At 39.5% G+C, this 19,680-nt stretch overlaps 2 protein-coding genes across 4 annotated transcripts; both read right to left on the bottom strand.

Annotated features, from left to right (window-relative positions):
* Positions 1 to 4,144: 4,144 nt before the first annotated feature.
* On the bottom strand, positions 4,145 to 11,863 carry tagln (transgelin). 3 transcript variants are annotated; one of them, XM_022205812.2, is made up of 5 exons: positions 11,686 to 11,863; positions 5,785 to 5,973; positions 5,457 to 5,628; positions 5,220 to 5,322; positions 4,145 to 4,954 (listed from the first exon to the last, which is right to left on the bottom strand). In XM_022205812.2, the coding sequence occupies exons 2-5, from the start codon at positions 5,962 to 5,964 to the stop codon at positions 4,816 to 4,818; spliced, it is 594 nt and encodes a 197-aa protein (XP_022061504.1). In that variant the 5' UTR covers positions 5,965 to 5,973; positions 11,686 to 11,863; the 3' UTR covers positions 4,145 to 4,815. The 3 variants fall into 3 exon arrangements, with proteins under 3 accessions (XP_022061504.1, XP_022061502.1, XP_051814024.1); XM_022205810.2 differs by having other exon boundaries at positions 5,785 to 5,976; positions 11,686 to 11,860; XM_051958064.1 differs by lacking the exon at positions 11,686 to 11,863 and adding an exon at positions 6,845 to 6,861 and having other exon boundaries at positions 5,785 to 5,976.
* Positions 11,864 to 15,845: 3,982 nt separating this feature from the next.
* On the bottom strand, positions 15,846 to 17,738 carry cbln18 (cerebellin 18). Its single transcript, XM_022205819.2, has 6 exons — positions 17,645 to 17,738; positions 17,118 to 17,297; positions 16,882 to 17,025; positions 16,696 to 16,784; positions 16,510 to 16,590; positions 15,846 to 16,354 (listed from the first exon to the last, which is right to left on the bottom strand). Exons 1-6 carry the CDS (start codon positions 17,661 to 17,663, stop codon positions 16,199 to 16,201), a joined length of 669 nt encoding a protein of 222 aa, XP_022061511.2. The 5' UTR covers positions 17,664 to 17,738; the 3' UTR covers positions 15,846 to 16,198.
* Between the last annotated feature and the right edge of the window lie 1,942 nt (positions 17,739 to 19,680).

The raw sequence follows: 19,680 nt of genomic DNA, 5'->3' as shown, positions 1-19,680 counted from the left end.
ATCAAATTCATCTCTGTTGGTCGTAAAATAAAACTCATCGGGGCATCCATAGTAGATGGCAAGAAATTTGACCTTAGTTTAACAAGCTAACATCCTCTAACTGGCACTACGCACAAAATACAGTTTAAGCTGATGGGAATGTCATTAGTTTTGCAACTATTTGGTCATAAGGTAAAAGCACACACACTGATATTTCCTTTCCTCTAAAATAGCAACACTGGGGCTCTCCCTGGCTCAGAATGGTCCTAAAGCAGGTGACAACGCATGACTGTGAGCATATTCTATCTGCACGCAGTCAATACATTATTTGTCTGTGTTATTTTATTTGACATTTTCCTTTTTTCTGTGATTTCTGACCATTTGATAAACAAAAGCGTAGTTATTCCTTGGTTGTGCACTGGCAATGAAATCCCTTTTTAGACCAGTTCCAGTGAAAGAGATGAGATTATACAAGAGCTGATCAAAAAGTTACAAGACCGCTTGTAAAAATCTAAATAACAGTCACAGGACTTTCACAGAGTGTTGCAATATTTGCAACACTCTGTGAAAGTCCTGTTGTATAAATGTGCGATGAATGAACCATGTGTCTCCTGAACAGAGTCAGAATGGCCACACTGCAGCTTGAACTTCATTGAGGGGATAAGGAAGATGTCACAGGGAGCCAAGTCTAGTAAGCAGTGTTGGTGAAGAGTGATTACTGATTTGTTTTGGCACCTACAAAGCCTGTGCATACACACGTGGACAAAATTGTTGGTACCCCTCAGTTAAAGAAGGAAAAACCCACAATTCTCACTGAAATCACTTGAAACTCACAAAAGTAACAATAAATAAAAATTTATTGAAAATTAAATAATCAAAAACAGCCATTACTTTTGAATTGTTGATTAACATAATTATTTAAAAAACAAACTAATGAAACAGGCCTGGACAAAAATGATGGTACCTCTATAAAAGATTGAAAACTATTTGACCAGAGTGACATGATTAACTCAGGTGTGTCATTTAATTGACATCACAGGTGTTTCCAAACTCATAATCAGTTAGTCTGCCTATTTAAAGGGAGACAAGTAGTCACCCTGCTGTTTGGTGAAAAGGTGTGTACCACACTGAACATGGACAACAGAAAGCGAAGGAGAGAATTGTCCCAGGACATCCGAAAAAAAATGATAGACAAACATCTTAAAGGTAAAGGCTATAAGACCATCTCTAAACAGCTTGAAGTTCCTGTGACAACAGTGGCTCATATTATTCAGAAGTTCAAGACCCACGGGACAGTAGCCAACCTCCCCGGACGTGGCCGCAAGAGGAAAATTGATGACAAATTGAAGAGACGGATCGTTGGAATTGTATCCAAAGAGCCCAGAGCAACCTCCAAAGAAATTAAAGGTGAACTCCAAGGCCAAGGTACATCAGTGTCAGATCGCACCATTCGTCGTTGTTTGAGCCAAAGTGGACTTCATGGGAGACGACCAAGGAGGACACCACTGCTGAAAAAAAACTCATAAAAAGCCAGACTGGAATTTGCAAAAAATGCATGTTGACAAGCCACAAAGCTTCTGGGAGAATGTCCTTTGGACAGATGAGACCAAACTGGAGCTTTTTGGTAAGGCACATCAACTCTATGTTCATAGACTCAAAAACCAAGCATACGAAGAAAAGAACACTGTCCCTACGGTGAAACATGGAGGAGGCTCAGTAATGTTTTGGGGCTGCTTTGCTGCATCTGGCACAGGGTGTCTTGAAAGTGTGCAAGGTACGATGAAATCTGAAGACTATCAAGGCATTCTGGAGAGAAATGTGCTGCCTAGTGTCAGAAAGCTTGGTCTCAGTCGCAGGTCATGGGTCTTCCAACAGGACAACCATCCAAAACACACAGCCAAAAACACCCAAGAATGGCTGAGAGAAAAGCGTTGGACTATTCTAAAGTGGCCTTCTATGAGCCCAGATCTCAATCCCATTGAACATATGTGGAAGGAGCTGAAACATGCCATTTGGAGAAGACACCCATCAAACCTGAGACAACTGGAGCTGTTTGCTTATGAGGAGTGGGCCAAAATACCTGTTGACAGCTGCAGAACGCTCATTGACAAATACAGAAATCGTTTAATGGCAGTGATTGCCTCAAAAGGTTGTGCAACAAAATATTAAGTTATGGGTACCATCATTTTTGTCCAGCCCTATTTCATTAGTTTGTTTTTTTTAAATAATTATGTTAATCAACAATTCAAAAGTGATGACTGATTTTGATTATTTAATTTTCAATAAATTTTTATTTATTGTTACTTTTGTGAGTTTCAAGTGATTTCAGTGAGACTTGTGGGTTTTTCCTTCTTTAACTGAGGGGTACCAACAATTTTGTCCACGTGTGTAGTTGTCATGCTGTGCCCAGGCACCCAGCTCTGTGAAGCATTCACATGCCATTTTGTAACAGTTCAGGTCATTTCCACCAAATGCTCTCTGTCAGACACCTCAGGGTGTTACTGCAGACTTTGCCTTCATGTCTGACTCCATGTAGCTAATTCCTAGTGCACAGGTACACGAATAATAAAGAAAACAACCAGCAGTTCCACCCGCATCCTGGCCTTGCTTTTCCACTGTGAAAACTGCTGTTTCTTCTCTTAACTGTAGCTGCAGATCCACCTATTGTGACACTGTAGTTGGATCTTTCTGGCTGCTCACTGACAGAGTGTGAGGTTTTGTTTTCTGTCCAGTTTGTGGTCCACAGATCTCACACATGTTGCACACCATCAACAGTTTCACACTATTTTGGTCAATCCGAATATTTGCACAGAGTGAGGACTGTGGATTTTGTCCACATACCAATCGCCCAGCATTAAAACTACTGACAGGTGAAGTATGTAACAGTGATCATGTTGCAACACTGGTAGATTCTACATGGAAACTTTGGGTCCTGACAAATGCTACTTTGACATAAACCACTCCCCAAGCGTTGTGCAATCAAATCAAGCATTTGTGGGGATGCATCCCAACAAGCCTGATCCACAGAGGCCTCACACGCCAACCCACAGGATCGAGAGCAGGGGTGTCAAGCATGCGGCTCGTGGGCCAAAACCGGCCCTCCAGAGGGTCCGATCCGGCCCTCAAACTGCAAAAATGACAGAGAAGACATTACCTGCAGATTGGAATTTTTGTAAAAGTAAAAATTTTAAATGATTTCAAGACCATGACAAGTTGTTTTGATCCTAAAGTAAAATCCAAGATTGTTCATTGTTCTTTTCATTTTTTGTCTCATTTTTGTCATATTTTGTCTTGTTTTTGTTCTTTATTGTCTTTTTTTGGTCTGACTTTAGTCTCATGTTTTGTCATTTTGTTTGTCGTTTTTGCCGTTTTGTGTTTCCTTTTTGTATCGCTTGTGGTTTTTATCTTATTTTTGACAGTTTGTGCTTTGCTTTATTCATTGTTTTGTGTGCCATTTTTGTCCTTTTGTGGTTTTTTTTGTCTCATTTTTGTGGTTTGTCCGTTTTTTTGTCACTTTGTAACTTTTGTGTTAAATTTTTTGTCTCTTTTTGTTTTGGTTCATGTCATTCGTCAAATCTTTTGTCATTTTGTGTCTTGTTTTGTCATTTTGTGTCTCATTTTTGTAATATTTTGTCTTGTTTTTGTTGTTTTTGTCAGACTTTTGTCATTCTTCTCAAGTTTTTGTTGTTTTTTCTCATTTTTGTCATTCTGTGTTTCATGTTTTGTCTCACTTGTGTTTTTTTGTCTTATTTTTGTCATTTTGTGTTTTGCTTTATTCATCATTTTGTGTGTCGTTTTGTGTTTTGTCTTAAATTAGTGATATCCACGAAACAGCCAAAGTCTGACAGACCTGGAAGAAGGAATGCATTTTCCAGTTCAAGAATACATTTTCATCTTTTTTTAGTTCTCAGTTTTCTTAAATCAATACTCTCATTCTACTATACATCAAAATATGGTAATTGTTCTGTACTGCCTGTGAAAAGCTGTCTTCTTAACAGAGTTTCAGTGCATGAATGAAATGAAAACAAATTCCCAGCGTACACGTGGTCATGCATGTGAAGAATGTTTTCAAACAATCATTAAAAATGTGAACATAATCTTTAAAAAAAAAGTCACATTTTCCAACATGGTAAAACTCATGGGATTCACAGAGTCAATTCAGAAATGTATTTCAAAGTCATTATTTATTAAGACAATGTACAAAAATATTGGCGCTGATATAGCAGGCGTAGCAACGTGGTACGTGGTACTTTAGCAGTAAAAATGAGGAGCAGTGGTATGACACAGGAGTGTTTGTCAATTTGGAGAGAGCGTCTGTTTGGCAAATTATGTAAACAAATTATTATCTGTGTGAGAATCCAAAACCAATATTCCTAAAATCTATAAAAGAGAGGTCATAATTCCGACATCTGAGATGAAACTTGTCAGTTCTCCTGACACAAGTCCTGTTTCTTAAGAGAAAAGAATACATCAACTTTTGGTACATATCATTTTAGTTTGGTTTACCTGCAAGCCAAATTTTTGGTCATTTTCACTGTAACTATTGTATCTTAAGACTAGAAACATTCAGTTATACTTCTAATTGCAGTTGGAAGACAAAGCATGGTGAGCTCTGCGGTGGTCACCAGTGCAAGCATGTAAATGAGGGGCTCAAGGTAAGTGTCAAGACTACAGAGGAAGATGATAGTTGTTACAAAATCACTAAATTCTAAAGCAGAAAAGAGAGTTGTAGTTGACCGGTTAGACATTTACAGGCTCTAAAAGGGTGAAGAGGGCCTCAGAGGGTTTGGTAAAGAGGGAGATTAAGAGGTTTTGGGTGGTGATGGCTCCTTGATTTTACAGAATCTGTCGAGGTCTTCCATAGCTCATGCCCTCCTGACTGGCTCCTTTATTGGACCCCATCTGTAGGCCAATCACATTTTTGCCCGCCTTTATCTGCTCGTCGCTGAATTCTCGCTTGTTCTCCTGTGCTTTCCTGCAACATAACATTGAAAGTGTCACAAAGAAGTAGAAAGCAACACTACACTCCAGTGTCAGTGTTACTATTCTTGCTAGAGATAGATAATAAACAGGGGTCTGTTTTCTAAGAGCTTCAGTCAAAAGAAACTGGAACTCTGAAGAACCGAAGAAGCCTTTTAGATAAAAGATAAAAAGTTTTCAAATCCCCCCAAAAAACTAACACGACCTAGTTGACTGAGAATCTACACAGACAAGGGTCTATTTTGTTTTATGGAACTCACTTGAAGAACCAGTTGGGATCTCCGTTGTATGTGCCTTCATCCTTGGTGATGGCCAAGCTGCCCAGAGCTGACAGGGTCCTCTGCACTGCTGCTAGGTCTTTACCTGTCCAAACACAAATACAGTCTGGATTATTACCACTGTAGCAGCAATCAAACCAGCCAGAGTACATAAATCTTGTCTTTTAGCATTGAATATTTGTAGTAACATTGGCATGAAGACCATGAAACTCCTCTGACCTTCCCAGAGGTCCACGGTCTGGAACATGTCAGTCTTGGTGACGCCATACTTCTCTGCAGCGTTGAGGAACTGGGAGATCTGCTCCATCTGCTTGAAGGCCATGGGTGAGCTCTGAATCTTCTTCACAGGTTTATCTCCAGCAAACAGACTGTTAATGAGTTCGCTCAAGACCTGGGCAGACAAGTTGAAATAAGTGAGGCAGAAAAGAAGGCAACGGCATGAAAGAAAGAAAGAAAGAAAGAAAGAAAGAAAGAAAGAAAGAAAGGAGAAGCACAAAAGACAACTGATCTCAAGGTAACTTCTAATAAAAACAGTCAGTTCACTCACACATCCGTCTTTCAGCCACGCCTGGAAACCCATCTTTCCAGGCTCTGGCCTTCCCACACCGGAGCCACACTGACGGCTGATCCACTCCACCAGGATCTGCTCCAGCTCAGGGTCATACTTGCTGTCGATCTTATCCTGAACCTGCCGGCTCATGCCGTAGGATGGACCTTTGTTAGCCATGCCGACAACCTGCTAGATGAGATAGGTGGAGAATGGACGTAAATACAGACAAAAGGGTGTAAAGCAAAGTGTCAAATGAAGCACAGTAATGTCTGCACCTGAAACCTTCAAGTTTGTTGTCTTTGGAGAAAAGTAGATATGATTATTGGAGGTTCAGTTCTTACAGGTGCTATCCTTACCTGCCACCCTGACACTTTCCAGCAATCTGTGTATATTCATGACAACATTATATTAACAGTTACGTAGAGCTATACTGGTTCCTATACACCACTAATGTGATTTTTTTAGTCCAAAACAGCTGTTTATAAGGAACATAAACAACAGCCAACATTGGCACATTGTAGCAGAATTAAGATGGAGCCAGTAGCATATGCATACACACACAAATAGATGCTCCTTCTATATTGCATTTATGCTGCATACAGTTCACACCAGTACAGACATTGATAACATGCAGATCAGAAGCGTGTATTTAAGCGCAAATGCTCAGCGTTCAGTTTCAATACCTTCCCCAGAACTGTAGCAATAACAGCGTTGTGTCTCCTAATGCACACCATTTAGCCCTGTCAGGACCGTCTCTATGTCTGAGGCCAAGTGGTGTACAGTGGGAGCTCTTTATCAGCCATATGTTCTTCGTGTACACACACACACACACACACACACACACACACACACACACACACACACACACACACACACACACACACACACACACACACACACACACACACACACTTTCTCTTCTCTTTGACTCCTGGTCTCTGTCAGCACACACACTCATCACTGCCAGCACTTCCTTTTTTCAGTTTTATGCATCTGTATTGCCTTTGGGCCAACAGCCAAGTGCGAAAACCCATATCAAAGTGCTGCACCATCCAACCTTTGTTGCCATCTTGATGTCAGGTCACGTCAATTTCCTGATCCTGAGGAGGTTCAAAGTTAAGATGTTAAGGGTTAAACTCGAGAGCTGACTGGAGGAGATTTAAAGGAGACTAAAAGGAGACTTTTTAAAATAATAATAAAAATAAAATTCTGCTGGAGGATGGGTGTAGCTGTTGTTATTTCTGTTTATGAAGAAAACCCCAGTCTTTTCTCAGTCGTCACTGGATCCTTCCAACTGGTTGGAATTTTAAATGCATAAAGTGACTAAATATGAAATTATGCCACAACTGACATAATGTTGTTATGCTGAATAGAAATTTGCCCCATTAGATGGTCATTATTCTAAGAACAAACAGGCACATAGACAGACTAATATAACCAATACTTAGGTACTTTCCTTTCTTTCCCTTTTCCAGATTTTATATTTAATTTCCTTTCCCTTTTTTTCTTACTTCTGTTGGTTTCCACATGTGTCTTTCTGTTTCTTTTTAGTTTACTTGAAGGTGTAAAAAAAACTTCAAGGTCCTTCCTCGTCATTGATTAAACTCTCTAAAAATTCCGCTCTCTGCGGCTTCGAAGTAACTGTGCACATGTACATACTAAAAAGCACCTTGTACTACGCAATAGCGACGTGTAACTTGGGGGAACTCAGCCACACATGTTCATACTAGAAATAGAAAATACAGAAAGCACCATCCTGGGATTTGTTACACAGGAAACCCCAGAAGTCTGAATCTGTGTATTTAGGGTTCACATTGGTAAACTGCAGTTTCAAGGTGGAATTACCAACCTGTGTTGTTTATTTTGCATATGATACATCCTCCATTTATAAAATACACCCTATGGACATGTTAAGGTAAAAACAAAAAAAAAAAGGATTTTCACTGGAGGAAGCATTTAAACAACACTGACACATTCTCACCTTTTAACCAGATATAGAAAGCTTGCAATCGTGTCTATTTACACATTCAGGACGCAGTGAGAAAAAGCACTAATTTGGAGTCTGTGTCCATATGAATAACTTCGGTTTAAATATAAAGCCTCCTTTTAGCTCAGCTTTTGGTCTCTACCTACTTCAGGGAAAAAATTTGCTTCTTCAGTTGCCAAAAACTCCCCCGTGTTTCACAGAGAATGAGTCGAGGTGTTTGTGAGCTTTTGAACAATGAGCCTATAGAGTTCATGACTATGTGCACTCCTTTTCACATCACAGTGAGTCACATCATCTACTATTAATATAAAAATATGGATTATAGACAATCATCTTTCACATATATTTGAGTACATTTAGATGATATGTCATTGGGATAAATTAAGTGAAATGTTTAATGCAGGGCGTTTAATTATAGTGTGTATTTTGTACCTCATAGTACCGCTAAATAAAGGATTTTAGCAAATAAATATACTTGCATGTCTGCATATTACAGTCGAGGTGCCAAAGACATTAATGGATTCCTGCCCAGAGTGTCCACAGCGTGTTACCACCAGCCCTGTTTAATATTCTTTGCATTCCCTGTGGTGCTTTTCCAGACCACAAGAACCAAACACATGCTGGGCAACACGCTCACTTACATACAGCCACAAGTTCAGATACTATGTTTTGTCTTCCCCTCTTTCTCTGTGGCTACACATGCACTCGTATCTCATGTTACTCTCACTGACATGCGTCATTATATAATCATTATTACAGAGCAGTGTTTGTCTGGTATGCTGTTAACTTGTCTTTTTTCCCCCCCCTTGGACTCTAGTTCTTCGCCTCATAAACTACTTGTAGAAGAGAAGAGAAGAGAAGAGAAGAGAAGAGAAGAGAAGAGAAGAGAAGAGAAGAGAAGAGAAGAGAAGAGAAGAGAAGAGAAGAGAAGAGAAGAGAAGAGAAGAGAAGAGAACAGATATGCTGCATGACAACCATGCAAAGATCTCATATTTTTGGAGGTTAAGTAAGTCCATTAGGGCCTGCTCTCTATTTCTGGTATTTATTCGTATCCAGGGACATGTTGTTATGCTTGGGACCTGGACCAGATCCAATAACTCAGGATTATCTGCTAAACAAGCTTCTATGCTGTATAGCTGCCTTTTTTTCTGGTTGTTGTTGTTTGTTTTGAATATTTAAAGTAGCATTCGTATAATATAAAAAAGCACATAATTACACATTGTATTAGATTGTGCACTTTTCAGGTAACAGATTACAATATTTCTGCAACTGCCATTTGTACTATAACTAGAACAGAATCACCCCTTTCATGTATAAGATCTGTTTCTGCAACAAAAAGATTGTATGGCATTACTACTGCTGCTGAAAGAAATTATAACGTAGGAGAAAAGACCAAAAATCAAGCATTTCCAAGATTTTGTTCTGAGAGCTATAAAACAAAAGTCATGAAATACATAAAAAGAAAAGAATACAATGCAAAAAAAGAAACTAGACAGGGAAAAAAGAAGTTTAAAAAAAGAGTAGAAATGGGTGAAAACCACAGCTTTTAAGTTTAAAAAAGCCTCAGATGCCTCCTGTCAAAAGTCCCAAAGTGCTGTATCCCACAAACATGACTTCATCACAGTCCCACCATCCACCCGTCTCTCTCACTTGTGTTTGTCCCGCTCTGTTTCTCTGTTACCATGGTAAATCGGACGAATGCCAGAACAGGAAACCAGTGTGAGGGCTGTGGCTACTGTGGCAGCCTGGAGGGACGTGGCGTCATGCAGCCTCGCCTCCTCTGCAGTTAACCAGCTAGCCGCCATGTAACAGTTTGGTATGAATACACCGCATATGGACTTCTGCAAATAATAATCACTGTAATGGTTTCATTGCTTAGCAGCACTTTTGAGTGTAAAACGGCTGATATCTAATTCAGTAGAGCACAGCAGGGTCAGTTGAGTCATCTGGCTGAAGGATGCTGTCCTGGCTGGATGAAGCACCGCTGCTCAGCTCCAGCTCTGGTTCATGCCAGCTGCACAGAAAACTGCTGCCTTGCTCAGACCTGCCAGACATTTACGAGCTCAGAAAGCAGTTTCTGAAATAGCTGCCAAGGCCCTTCATGGTTCTGATTATTCTGACAAACTGCATAACTGCCGTGTGTCTGAGCTGGAGTATTTCTACTGACTCTGACATGTAGAAAGCGCTGTCCGACTCCTCTCGAGGCCCCAGTGCCGCTGCACTGTTGAGCAGATGTGGTCAATCGCTGGCCTTATAAACAGCCGGGTCTCTGCTGTGTTTATGAGCTGCCACAGGATTGGCAGTGTAGATGGTGTTATCTGCTCCTGTTGCTGTTGTTCAGAAACTGGACTGTCTTCTGGTACTCCCCCTCTGCTACTGCTGGCCTGCTCTTACTGGAATCGCTGGGTGTACTGCCATCTTTAATGACTTGCCAGTTATCTTTAGTCCAAACATCGCAGAAAGCTGTTCGACTTGAGGAAGTAGCGTCCAACATGTTCAGGAAAACAGATGGAAAGTTTGGCTGTGTGGAAATGCCAGTCTGCACCAGAGATCTGTGTCCTTTTCTCCAGCGCATTTGAGAATAGTTACTCAAGTGCTGTGCTTAAGTACAATATATAGCTGTGCTTGTATTTGACTTGAGTATTTCCATTTTATGCCACGTTGTGCTTTCTACTTCACTACAATAATCTGACAGTTTTTGTTACTTTTAGGATGTGGATTTTACACAATGGATACAATAAAAATACGACTCGTAGTTAAAGTTTAAAACAATGGTTTCCAACCGTTTTGGCTTTTAATGTCTTACAAAAAACAGTTTATAGTTTGGCTCACATTTCAGGTGTCAGATGTTGTCAGCAACTCCACCAAATAGTACGTTTTTCCTCTGAACTTCTCACAGTTTCATTTCCATGATCCAGCATTTTAGCAAATGCACTGGAGGAAAAAGTCCAAAAACTGAAACAGTTTTTCTTCTTCCCTCTTTCATTAATCATACTAAACCACATGTAAAGTAGCTCCAACTAGTTCCACTTGCAGCAACTCCAACAGTAACATGCTGCTGACACACTGATGATATAATGATGCCATATATGATGATACACAAGTCACAAGAACCAAACCAGCACCTATACTATAATAATTTAATTACATTTAGCTGGTAATTGTGTACTTTTACTTAAGTAGGATTTTTTTTAAATTTATGTGCAACTTTTACTTTTATTTTTACATTGATGTATTTGTACTTTTACTTCACTAAACAATATGAGATCCACTGCTTGTTACACACATGCCTCCAAAGCCCATGTATGGCAGTGAATCATTTGTTTGTGCAAATTCAAGTATGTAGGTATCGCACTGACAGAGAAATGCAACACTGTCTGACTGCCCTCTCTGCTTCCCATCTCCTCACGTCACATGGAAAACAAATTATCCCTCAAATAACATCTGAGTCACATTAAAGACAAAGAAGGAGTCTATTTGCACAAAGACTTTCCTCTGTCTAAAGTAGGTTAAGTATAAAAGCGATGAAACCAGACTACACGAGTGAAGAAAACACAGCTATTTACCTCATAATTACTATTACACTAAGTTACTGTGTAATGGTTATTCTCAGATACACACAGTGGCTCAAATAGATATGATACTTAAATAATCCATGAAAACTTGAGAAAGCTCTTTGCTCATTATGTGAAATGAACCAATTCTGCTATTGTCACCTTATAGTTACACAGAAGAGACAGAAGGAAGCATTGTGCATTTTTTTTAATCAGAAGCAAGGCCTCAAAAGTGGCTGATCTGGAACCATGAAATGACGTCATCGTTCACCAACTTTGCCTAACCGACTCCCCCGAATACAGTTTTCTGGAACTTTATCCTACATGGGAATCATAAAAGTAAAAAAGCATACTTACTGTGTGAAGGAATGGGTGAGTTCTCTGCTGGTGCAGCGTGAGGGGTGAGTGAGGATGCTTGACTGAGTGTTTGTATATGATTCACAGGGACCTCCCTCTCAAAAATGCCGGCTTAAAAGGAGCCGATGAGGCGAGATGACTTCACTAGTCTACTGAGAGAGTGAGAGAGAGAGAGAGAGGGGAGGGTGGAGGAGAAATAGGAGGGAGAGAGGGTAAGGAAAAAAGGAAACTTCATCCTTAAAAGGGCATGGCCTTTCAGCAGCTCCCTCTCCCCGTCTGCTGTGTCTCTTCCCCTCACGTCTAGTTAAAACGTCCAGCCTTATTTGGGTAGAGCTGCTCCATGTGCAGCAGCCAGGCAGCGTCGGTTTGGTCAGCGAGAATTCTCCAAATACTTTCACCACATCCCTCCTCGCTAAAAGTGACTGCAGGCTGGTGAGGGAGAGAGATGGGGGCTGGAGGGAAGCAGGGAGGGAGGTGGTACTGCAAAGAAAATAAAGAAGAGGCTACTGGATGTGGAAAAGAGAATTAAAGTGTTGGTCTGATATGTTGTATGTGGGGGGGGAATGATACAGAGACCGTTTATTTTCACATGAGAGGAGAGGAGAGGAGAGGAGAGGAGAGGAGAGGAGAGGAGAGGAGAGGAGAGGAGAGGAGAGGAGAGGAGAGGAGAGGAGAGTTGGAATGACAGTCATCACTATTCAGACAGGGAACTCCATGTAAGTCCTGGATGATCTTCAGCATCTAGAGCCAGTGTGTGTGTGTGTGTGTGTGTGTGTGTGTGTGTGTGTGTGTGTGTGTGTGTGTGTGTGTGTGTGTGTGTGTGTGTGTGTGTGTGTGTGTGTGTGTGTGTGTGCGTGCGTGTCCACTCATGACATTTCCGTCACTTCATTCCATTACAAACTCCTTTGGGCATGAGGCTGGAGAAGTTGGACAGATCACACTCATAATGAGAAACTCATATGTAACCGCTGTTATTTCAGCACATTAGAGGGATCCACCTTTCACGTATCACATCACAGCCTTGAGAATGTTCAGTGACTTGTTAGCAATGATCAAAGTTCCACCCTATGAACTATAAATGGATAAATGATACATATATTCATATGTAATGGATATACTCGGCCACAGAGGTCAAACTGGTCACACATCTTGTCTGCATTAAGTAAAGAACACATTCCTTATAACCTCTTTATAATAAGAAGAAAATAATGCTGCTTATATCACAAAATGTGCATAAGAATGACTCTATTTTGTCTGACCTGTGTTTATATTTCTGTCTCTGTAATATTCAAGCTCTGTGGCTTCTTCTTTAATGCTGTTTCCATCAGCTGTAACAGAGCCAGATGTTGCTGTGCACTTTCTCATGTGTTTTATTGGAAGTGTATTTATGTGATGGATTCTCCTTTGAAAGTTGAGTCTGTGAGACGTTAGGGAAAAAATTAAAGCGCCTCAATAAAAACTTCATAAACCAAGACATAAAGTGGCATAAAAACATACAATGCACATTATTATATCAGTTTCTTTCATATGCATGCACTGTGCACTTATGAAAGCATAAATGAATGTTATATAAACAACTATGTCTTCATTTTAATCATGCAGCCTTTTAAATTAATGTCTTTTTTGCACCTGCTGTCTGATGGACATCCACTTCCACGTCCTGTTTATGTACTATAATATTCACCTTCGTAATTAATTTTATTTTATATTAATTTTGTTTGTTGTTACGCAAACATCTCTGAGTCCTCCACTACCATGCAGTAAGTGAGACCATTTTCTTTCTCTCTGAGAGCTGATACTGTATTCAAGGTCTGTTTGCCATTCTTGGAAATACACTCATTTTCTTTTTTGAGTTTAATGAGAAGATTCCTATCAGTCTTATATCTGCCAAATACAAGACTAGAGGAAACAAGTAACAAAATCCACCTAACATTTTTCTTGTTCTCTTTTTAAAACATGCAAAATCTGTTTCCAGTCTCCTTGCTGTAGTTACATATTACCAGTAAAAAAGAACATAAGATTTTTAATGACCTCAAGTCCTTTCTTCAAGTCAGTTCAAGTAAAATGTTGGATACATTTGAAATATCAACCTTTACTCTACCCAGCTAACCAGATCAGTCAGAGTCGTACAGGAAAGATGGATTTTTCTAGTTCACTATGTATGAGTAGCCCGTGCAAAAAAGCACGGGAAACCTTAACTTATCATGCATACTTAAGTTGTTTTCTTGTATTATGTTTGCAGTTGATATCAGAATGTTAATGGTTATCCTTATTGAATTCATTGCTGTTAATAACTTAAGTGGAAAATATATTAACCAATAAGGCAGAAGACAAAACAAATGTATTGTACATAAGCTGTAGCACTTATTTGCACCTCTTACTGTTTAGTTGAAATTCTACAGCTCAATTGTGTTTATGACTGTAGCAACCCAAACTGGTGATCCCACAGGCTACAGACAGGTCTTAGCATTAGCAATGCTAATGATAGCGGTTGAGTCTTAATTGTTAAAGAGTACTATAGTGATTGGTATTTCAGTTGTGTTTTGTTTGAATTCTGATTGCTGTGAATGGGTGAGGTGGTTTTCGGTATTTGTGTGGCTTGAAACACTGTGGGGGTTTAGCTAGCGATGGGGCACCATGACAAAGACTTCTGTAGCAGTTAATGGGCTCTGACCAGCGCTCACATTAATTATACATGATTAATGCACTGGAGGCTCTTTGTTTCAATATACCACCACCTTCTGTAAGGAGTGATCGCTGAAGTGTGCAAGTTACAGTTTTAAAGGCTAATTACACCTGATATACTACTTACAGTATCAATGGTTTATCCAAAGAGTATTCCACACAGAAGACTACTTGATGTGCAAGTACTGAAAGTTCAAACGTTATTCCAACAAATTCCAACAAATACTATTTTATGTCCAAGTACTTTTAATTTGACATTTCAGCTAAGATAAACTATACCTGAGAAGTCTGGCTGCCCAAAAAAGATAAGTGACGTCAATGAGATGCCATGCTGAACCAACTTTTATTATGTATAAACAACTAAATATTACAAATTAATTCAGCTACAGGCTTTGTTCAAACAAGTTCCCTCCATGTTCAGTAACTCAAGAGAACAGCTGAAGTCTGTTGGCTTTAGTAGTCGGTTGTATGTTGTCTTAGCTTGAGATGTCTTATTGTTATTATTCAAAAAAACTTCTTGATTCAACTTGATGTTGACAGAACTGCTTTGTCAAATGTATCCTTTGTTACTACAACTATTTAATCAAAGTTTTAGGAAACTCAGACATATGTCCAAACAACTAAATTTATTTAGCTTGCTGAACTCAAGATTTTAAGGTTTTTCATTTTAGAAATTGTTTTAAGATCAACACTGTTGTTTATTTTGGGATATATCAGCATTATAAATCTTCTCATCCAATTCTCATCTATAGCAAATCAACATTATGATCCCAAACTTTGCCTTTAAAGTATCAGCATGGACTCGCTTCCTGCTGGAATGACTGGTATGTTTAAACTGTCACAGTGCTCAGCAAATGCGTAATCTGCTCCTACATCATTTGTTTGTTCAACTGAAAGACTTTACTTTGTCTGGCAATGGTTTACATTCGTCTGTAATGAGTTTCCATGGAAGGTGCGTGTTTACAGTGTCATAATAAGCTGTCATAGGCGAAAAGCTAACAGAGTGCTAACATAGAGCAGCAGCAGTGTCATGATCCTCAGTCATCATTCCCAAATCATGCAAGAACCTCTGACTGCTGGATATTTCCACTCATAGGTGATGTATGTGTGTGTGTGTGTGTGTGTGTGTGTGTGTGGGGGGGGGGGGGGGGGGGGGGACACGGTGGGGACCAAAAATGAGGTCCCAACAGGGGGAAACAGTGTTTTCTTGGCCATGTTGTTGTTACTGAAAAAAGTAAAAGTGCAAAAAAGTTTCTTTAGGGTTAGGCATTGTTTTGGTGTTGGTTAAGGTTAGGGTTAGGGTTAGGGGTTAGATATGAATGGGAGTCAATAGTAGATTCCCACAGTGATAGAAAAACATAGTATGTGTGTGTGTGTGTGTGTGTGTGTGTGTGTGTGTGTGTGTGTGTGTGTGTGTGTGTGTGGGTGTGGGTGTGTGTGTGGGTGTGTGAATATTCAAAATAAAGTGACATCCCTTGTCAAATTAACTTTTATTATTTCTTGATCAAAACCATCTCACACTTCTTACACAGATTGTCATTGTAGCTGTAGTAATATAATCAAAAACATATATATATATATATACATATATATATGTTTTACTAATGCAAATGTTTCCAAACAATGCTGTTTTTGTGCTGTGCAAAAATGTGTTTTTTTTGTATATGATCCTGTGTGTATGACATGCATCTTATTTTGTTTCTATCTACTGCAGAGGTTCATTAACTATGGGACTTGTCCCGCAATAGATCACAAACCTACATCTGTTGGGCCAATGAAGACGAAGACCACAGGGTTTTGGATTTCAGCTGTGTGAAGACAAATTGATTCATTTACTGTAGTCGTAGTAGGGCGAAGTGTCGTCAGAATAAGGGTAGAGTATGTAACCAGTGAAGATGTTGCGCTGCAGAGAACTGCAGAGTTTCCTTCCAGACATCAGCACTGCATACACCTGATCGCCTTTCATCAGCTCCACAACCGCAATCTAAGGACAGAGGTGCACAGTAAACAGCAACATGTCACACAGAGCACCAGGATTCTTATTTTTTTCTTTTCCTCAGTTTGCCATCACGACTACTATTCTAACATTGATCACTCTGTCGCTACCATTAGCATGGTCAGAATAATTTCACATTTTACCTGGGTGGCGCTGTCTTCATTATCCTCTCGGTTGTTCTCCCACACACTGCCCACTGTCATCATATTCTTCATCAGCTGCACCTACAGATACAACAAAACACAAAAGTAAGATACAAATCTACAAACTAATGAAGTGTACACTGAAGTGAGAGATTTAAGGAGTCTGATTCAATCTGGTTTGTTTACTTGATGGAAGAGGCGCTCCATCGAACCCACAGATGAATAGACTGTGATGGAAAAGACATAAACACCAGCACAAGGGGCGGTGAAGGTACCTGGAGAGGGAAGTGAAGAGTTAGTGGACCTGCAGCGATTTATGTTTTAAAGCTTTCATAAGTCCTTTGAGTTTACTCTTATGTGTGTGTTTCCTACCCAAGCTACACTTGTATCCATTGCCATCATTGAGGCTGACAATGCCGTAGGGGATTGGCACGTTGAAATTGAAAGGCCCAAAGCAGCCTTCATTAACGCCAATGCTTGGGTTAATGGTGGCCTTGAAGGCAATCTTGGTACCATCTGGGAATAAGAGAAAGACATTTATTGTCTAACACATCTCAGAATCCAAAAAAGCATTCTGACTTTCTAATAAGTCTCTAAAAGGGGTTTACCAATGAGCATCTTTACTCTGCTATTCAGTGCCGCGATTTTGATCCACAAATGTTTCATCCTAATGAAGGTCTCGTCTTCCAGACTGTACAGTTCATTGGCTGCACAGCAGCAGCCACGCTGCTTGGTAAAAGTACAGTTGCAGTCCCACTTGTTACAAGTCAGGGGTCCCTGCCATTGGACTGGAATAAGATGGAGAAACGGTAAGTTTGTTGGAGAATCCTGCTGCAAATATACATACTCACTGTGTAAAGTTTCTCTTAGTAAACTGAAAGCTAAAATAGCACATATTTGGGTTGCAAACATTTCACAACAGATGTGGGGCTGGATAGCATAATCCATGAATATGAAATATACGATATACATAATTCTTTCCTATTTGTATTCACCTCATTAATGTTGAAAAAACATTAGGAACACCTTTAAAAGTAATGCAATCTAATAAAGCATATGTAATGGATTGCATAGGTTTTCTCAGCTGTGTAGGACTGTGTGAAAGGAATAAATTATGACAGTTTGGGTCACTTACGTGCAGCCTCTTTCAGCATTTCAGCTGTGGTGGAATCTGCCTCCACTCGACCACAGGAAAACAGTGACCCCAACAGGAACAAAACTGGTAATACAACCATCTGGGGAAAAATATAGTATTCATTGATTAAAAGGAGGAAAGAAAACATCTGTTATATCACTTGTTGGATGGTGAGCTACTCAGGCTCATATTTTGTTTTGAAAATCTGGCTCAGTCTTTGAAGCAGTTGTGGTCGATATACTGTCTGTTAGCTGCTTCAATGAAATGTGTCTAAATCTGCATTAGACAATATTTTTGATATTCACACTGATTCAGATGTTTCCATGTAAAGTGAAAAAATGAATTGTCTATTGCTTCAGAGCTCTACTCAGACTTTATTCACTTTTAGTTCATTGTTTTGCCAATAAAATACAATGAAGACAGAACAACACGGTAAACATAGATTTGGTAATCTACAAATCATATGACTTCTGGTTCAGTGATTTTACAGTGTGAAATGCTTAAAATAATGCTATAACCATTTACATGCTGATGGTACTGTGGTATATAAACATAACTGACACTTTTCAGCCAGACTGAGTCTGATCTGTTCCAAAAAGTCAAGATAACTATCGCTCTCTTGACCAAATTAAGTAGTGAAAAAACGGTTTGAGCCCGTGTCTGAATTAGCCAAATACAGCTAACAGATGAGTGAATATTGAGCTGACAAACTTTTAACCATCAGAAACTCAGAATGGGATCAGAAATGGCTTAATCCAGGTTTGAAATAGTATATAAAATAAAAATAATTTATATAAAGGGAATATTATCCAAAAGGAACAGAGTGTAGAGATAACGACAATACAACTGACTATGATAAATCTGTTAACTGTGCTTCGATCTAAACATGCACTTTGAAAAACTCTGTCAATCTGCCTGACACTCTTTTGGTGTCTCAAAGAACATAGAAAAAAATAATAAAGCCGTTCAATAATTATGCACAGACACACACAAAATGATTGTCATATATACAACTGCTAGTCTTTATCAAGGCCTTTGCACTGGTTAGTAGTTAACAGCCAGAGTGACCCGTTTTTGTTTATTATATATTATTATTCTTTTTAGTCAATATAATTGTGAGCTCTATATAAAGATAGAAACATAAAACTTACTGTTTTTTTTTGTTCCTTCCTCTCCTTGTTCTGAAAGACTCTGTCAAGTTCTTGTGAGTTTGTGAAACAGAGTTTGAACGATGGCTGTACCTTCTTATTGATACACTTCAGGTGATGATCCAGCCCCATGAGGAGGTGAATGATAGTAGCTCCACCTCCACACACACACACACACACACACACACACACACACACACACAGACACACACACACACACACACACACACACACACACACACACACACACACACACACACACACGGTAATATAGTAAATCAGATGGTTTTAGATATCAGATATTACGAAAGAAGAACAAGTGATTTTCTTGCACCTTTCAGCACCCTTTGTTTGCCCCATAATACCTTTTGTTAGGACAGCAGTGTCTGGTTGCCATCCTTCCCGAGGATGCTGGCTCCTCAGAAATGCTGATATGAGGAACACAACTGTCAAGTCTCTGAGGATGTATCACCCTACAGACAAGAAGACAAAGCAGTCGATAGGAAAATTTTATTGGGCCATTGATAAAGGCCGACCCCTGACATTATCTAACGGTGGCTCCTGGTTCTCATGCTGAGGTAAATGAGAGGTGGTACCGTCTGTCCCCATATTGACTTTCTCCTCAGATATTGTTGGAAACCCACATTGATTGTGGTTTATCACAGGCTGAGATATGAGATAGTTACTCACAATAATTACCTCAGGGAAATGATCTGATGTTGTGAAGCAATATTTATTCACTATTAGTCACAAAGCCATTTACAACAGCTAACACGTGTTGATATCTTTCACCTTGTTTATTGGTATGAGATTCAGAGACAGCCAATTTCTGAAAGACATCCGACATGACTGAGCAAAATGAACAAAGAAGCTGGAAGATTCTTTTCA

This window comes from Acanthochromis polyacanthus, chromosome 13, assembly GCF_021347895.1.
Source record: "Acanthochromis polyacanthus isolate Apoly-LR-REF ecotype Palm Island chromosome 13, KAUST_Apoly_ChrSc, whole genome shotgun sequence".
Taxonomy (NCBI): Eukaryota; Metazoa; Chordata; class Actinopteri; family Pomacentridae; genus Acanthochromis; species Acanthochromis polyacanthus.
Note: the sequence above shows the minus strand (reverse complement) of the source record. Positions and strands in the feature narration are given on the sequence as shown.

Bases quoted from the DNA above. Each gene is read 5' to 3' on its own strand.
- cbln18 (XM_022205819.2), bottom strand. The intron at 16,591-16,695 runs GTAAACAAACCA...TTGTATCTGTAG, and splicing joins TGGAGCGCCTCTTCCATCAA to GTGCAGCTGATGAAGAATAT. The intron at 16,355-16,509 runs GTAAAATGTGAA...CTCTGTCCTTAG, and splicing joins ATGAAGACAGCGCCACCCAG to ATTGCGGTTGTGGAGCTGAT.
- tagln (XM_051958064.1), bottom strand. The intron at 5,323-5,456 runs GTCAGAGGAGTT...GTGTTTGGACAG, and splicing joins GACCGTGGACCTCTGGGAAG to GTAAAGACCTAGCAGCAGTG. The intron at 4,955-5,219 runs GTGAGTTCCATA...GTTATGTTGCAG, and splicing joins GATCCCAACTGGTTCTTCAA to GAAAGCACAGGAGAACAAGC.